This window comes from Entamoeba histolytica, genomic scaffold (assembly GCF_000208925.1).
Source record: "Entamoeba histolytica HM-1:IMSS scf_1104750516557 genomic scaffold, whole genome shotgun sequence".
In the NCBI taxonomy this organism is placed as follows: domain Eukaryota; phylum Evosea; order Mastigamoebida; family Endamoebidae; genus Entamoeba; species Entamoeba histolytica.
This window is the reverse complement of record NW_001915198.1, coordinates 1-5,232: the sequence shown is the minus strand read 5'-3', so window position 1 is coordinate 5,232 and position 5,232 is coordinate 1. Positions and strand designations below refer to the sequence as shown.

The 5,232-nt window shown below is 22.5% G+C and overlaps 1 protein-coding gene across 1 annotated transcript; it reads right to left on the bottom strand.

Annotated features, from left to right (window-relative positions):
• Positions 1-1,394: 1,394 nt before the first annotated feature.
• On the bottom strand, positions 1,395-3,074 carry EHI_018840 (uncharacterized protein; the record flags this gene model as incomplete). Its single annotated transcript, XM_643523.1, has 1 exon — positions 1,395-3,074. One exon carries the CDS (start codon positions 3,072-3,074, stop codon positions 1,395-1,397), a length of 1,680 nt encoding a protein of 559 aa, XP_648615.1.
• Positions 3,075-5,232: the final 2,158 nt, after the last annotated feature.

The window sequence follows — 5,232 nt, the reverse complement described above, 5'->3', positions numbered from 1 at the left end:
TATAAAACAAAATCATGTTGTAGACAATGTTCATTTGAATATGAAGGAATATCAAATGCACTTTGTGGAAAAGAATGTTTCACACCACAACGAATAATAGTAATTGAAATGAAATGATTTTTATTAAACACCATTTATGTGTTATTTGAAATAAGAACAAAAAACTGATTTAAATTAAACAACACATTCTCAAACAACAGTTAAAATAAAAAAGAGTTTAAGAAGAATAAACAGAGATTGAAAGATGTTAAATATTATTAAAGAAGAAATAATTACAAAGGATTGAGTTAAATCAGAAAATCATATTCATAATCACCGTCAAATAAGTCATGTTTAATAAAAGAACTGCTAAACACTCTTATCAAAACTATTATAATCACACTACCGTGTTTAAATAATACTATAAAAAGAAAGGAATTGGAGACAGGATGTGTAGATGTAAATAAATTGAAAGAAAGAGAAAACAAAGAAGAATAAAATATATAACATTTGAAATTCAGAGTAAATAACCAATGCAATAGAAGTCAATTTAAAAGAATTTGATTGAGACATTTAAATAAGCTTAGTAATAATAAATGAACACTCAAGATAATAAGTAAATCATTCAAGTATAATTACATATTTAATGTTACAAAGATGTGGAAAGAAAATAGGTGTATTGATAAAAGAAATCAAATAATACACGATAAGTGGGTAAATAAGATAATAATAAGTATAAGAAATGAAAGAATTAAAACGAGATGTGATGAATAATAATTTAGAACGATAAATAAGAAAGAAGATATTAAATAGAGAGATTAATACAAAGAGAGTAGATGAAATAGAAATGATAGAAGAAATGAATGTTAATAATAAAAGTTGTAAAGCTACAAGAATAATATGTATAAATGAAATAAAAAAAGCACATGAAAAAGAAGAAACTAACAAACACTACAATAAGATATTAAAAACTAAGAAAGAATTAAGAAATAAAATAAAGAAGATGATATTATAAAATAATCCAGTATAATTTCAATAACAACAATGTTTTGAGTATTTAATAAATAATAAGAAAAAACCCTAAAAGAGCACTGAGTCATAAAGTTTTTGGTGAATAAATGAAAGAGATAGAATGACTATAAACATAAAATACTCATAGAAACTTGATGAAGCATTGTAAAAAAAAAGAAATGGAAATACTTCATGAATAAGGTTTCATGAAAACAAAGAGTTAGATGTAATCTCACTTAAAGATATATCCAAATTTAATTTATTCGTTTTTAATTATCAGATTAACCAGTTCATTGCTTTTTTATTATTTCTTTTTTCTTTTACCTCTTTCAATTATCATTTCATTTATTTCTTCTTTTTTATTACGAAAAATTATCTTTGTCAAGTTGAATTAATCAGTTCACTTAGACTATAACACAACTACCATAACATAACTTTTTAATCACTTTGTTCTTCTTTAACTCTTCTGGACATCCCAAAAAACATCTTTCCCCAATGGATGTGACTGATGTTGGTATATCAATTTCTGTTAATGACGAACAATTTTTAAAACACTCTTTTACCAATTCATGAACGGCTGTTGGTATGTTAATACTTGTCAATGACGTACAACCTTCAAAACACCATTCTCCTATTTCACTAATTGATGATGGTATTGTGATTGTTCTTAATGACAAACAATTTTTAAAACAGCCAAGTCCTAGTTTGCTGACTGAAGTAGGTATAGTAATTGACGTCAATGATGAACACTCTTCAAAACACCAGTCTCCTATTTGACTAACGGATGATGGAATATTGATTGATTTTAATGACAAGCAATTTTTAAAACAACCTATTTCTATTTCATTAACTGTCGATGGTATATTAATACTTGTTAATGACGTACACTCTTCAAAACACCATTCTTTTAATTTAATGATTGATGATGGAATATTGATTGAACCTAATGACAAACAACCTTTAAAACAACTACATCCTATTACATTAACTGTGGTTGGAATATCAATTCTTGTTAATGACGTACACTCTTCAAAACACCATTCTTTTAATTTAATGATTGATGATGGAATATTGATTGAACCTAATGACAAACAACCTTTAAAACAACCTGTTTCTATTATATTAACTGTGGTTGGAATATCAATTCTTGTTAATGATGTACATCCTTTAAAATACCCATATCCTAATTCATTGATTGATGTAGGGATGCTTATTGATTTTAATGATTTATATTTTTGATAATATTCTTCTATTCTCTTGACTCTTGTTGTTAATGTGATTGCTGTTAATGACATACATCCATTAAACCAACACCAACTCTCTATTTGATTTACTGATGTAGATATATTAATTGATGTTAATGAATTACAGCCATTAAAACAAGTAGATTCTAATTCAATAATTTTTGATGGTATGTTAATTGACATTAATGATGAACAATTTCCAAAACTAGTTTCTTCTATTTTATTAATTGATGATGGTAAAGTGATTGATGTTAAAGATGTACATCCACAAAAACAGTTGATAGGTATTACACTAATTGATATTGGTATTTCAATGTTCCTTAATGACTTACATCCATTAAAACAATTAATTGGTAATATGCTAATAGATGTTGGTATTTCAATACTTCTTAATGATGAACATCCATTAAAACAATTAATTCCAAGTTCTTTAATTGAAGTAGGTATATTAATTTTCTTTAGATTGTAACAATCCTTAAAACATTCATTTCCTATTGATGTAATTGATGTTGGGAATTTAATATAAACAAGCGATGTACATTCACTAAAACATTCATACCTTATTTTATTAATCGATGATGGTATGTTAATTGTTACTAATGATGAACAACCTTTAAAGCATCTATTTCCTATTTCAGTAACTGTTGTTGGAATAGTAACTGATGTTAATTTTGTACATTCTTTAAAACAATTCTCTCCTATCCACTCAATAGTTGTTGGTATATTAATATCAACAAGATCATTACTTCCTTCAAAACATTCATCATCAATTCCATTATATTTTTCTAGTAGAGATAAACCATTTTGTTTTCTCTCTTCACTTGTAAATATCGTACTCATTGCTATTTTGTAGTTACGTTTATTATCTTGAAACGTTAATGAATGACGGATTGATAACCTTCTTTATTATTCTAGTGATGTTTATTTTTTTTTTATCAATGTCTATTTTCATATTAACAATCAAATAACACAAATATTGAGAATGTTATTTATATTTGTTTTAAATTATAATAGAAATTTTATCATTTTATGGAATTTAACATTTGTTTTAATGTACATTCCTTTTGTTCTGGTTCATCGTCTTCATTTTTAATATCATCAGTACAATATGGTGATGTAAAATAGAGATTGAAGTAAGAAGAAATTGAATCGTGTTATTATCATTTATATTGATTTGTTAAATATGAAATTTAGTGGATAATATTAATAAATGGATTGGTTAAAATTTATAATGTTCTTGATTTATAAAATTAAATTTAAAATCAGAGGATAGAAAATCAATGATATTTATAACGAAACTGGGACTAATTATAATGCTTTTTATTTTCAATTATGCTCAATCCAAATTAATGGTAATAATGATAAAATATTATTTAATGAAAATGAAAACAAATCGATAAAACAATATATACTTATTGAATTAGTACATAATAAATGGTTTTAGAAATAACATCAAAAGAAATATTGGCAAATAACATTTGTATTACTAAGTGAATTAATTGTTGGTATGGTAATAACCAAAAACTGTAATAACAATGTTTAACTTTGAATAACGTGTTGATATTTCATTCTTTATTATTTCTATTATCACAATATCATTCTCTATTATTGTATCACAAATATCAATCTTGTTCAATAATTTAAATTAATGTTATTAAATCAACTGAAAATTAAAACAGAATGAATAATATTAATTTAATTAATGAAATATAATCTCATCAATTAGTTCAAAATGTAAATCGTTACAATCATTAAATATATCAAATTACATTTGAATATCATTGAAATAATGATGTATAATTTAATTGATACAATCACCAAATTATCTGGTACATTTCATTTTAATCAATCATAAAAAAGAATAAAAACGAATCAATAATAGTCAAATGAAAAATATAATGAAAACAATAGAATTGAATGATATTCATGTATGAATTCAAATATCAATTTAAAAATGTTTTGATATTGTTATAATGAACAATTAGAAATATATGAAAGTATGCTTGAATTAAATCTATAACAAGCACTATTAATGAAGATAAATGAAGTATCAATATCTCATATTTTCAACAATTAAAACAACATAAATAATAAAGTGATTTAATTTGCATTCCTTAAATAGAATAAATGAAATTGTAAATTATTAACAAATAATTTATAAGACATAACATCAAAAAGACATACAAATAAACATAATAAGAAGAAATAAAAAATAAATATAATCATTTCTTTTTTAATAAAAAATAAAGTAGAAAAATATAAATATAATAATATTAAAAGGTGTATTAAAAGTATACTTTTATTTCGTTTATAATAACAAAATCTATGTAATATCTTTAATATTTATGACTATAATATTTATAATGATCAGATTTTACTTATATATTTGTAACAATACACATTTATTAAATTGTTTTATCAAACACAAAACAATGAATAAATGGATGTAGAAAAAGAAAAAAAAGGAATTATAATCTTAAAAATATTTTATGTTCAAATAAAAATAGGAATGGAAATAATCCCAGAAATAATAAAAGAATGAAAATATAACATAATGAAATAATAATAGCATCAATGTAATTTAATGATGTTAATAATTGAACACGAAAAAATGCATCTAAATAATTTACAAAAAAAAAGAAAAAAGAAGCAAAATAATTTGCATCCATAGAATATTTCACTTATTATATTTTGCTCATAAAAAAGATAAAAAAATAAAAAATATGATAAATACACAATCTGTAAATATTTATGTTTATATTTGATATTCATTTGTATTCATTTTGTATGAAATATTATTGAAATAATTGATTTGATGAATAATATTTAATTATTTGTATTCTTTTATTATTCTTTTATTGTTATGTTATTTATTTCTTTTTATATTATTTATATCATCTGTTTATCTATATATTATTATATTATTCTTATTTGATTATTTTTATGTTTATATTATTTAGATTTTCTTGTTTATGTTCTTTTCTATTTAGTTGTATTT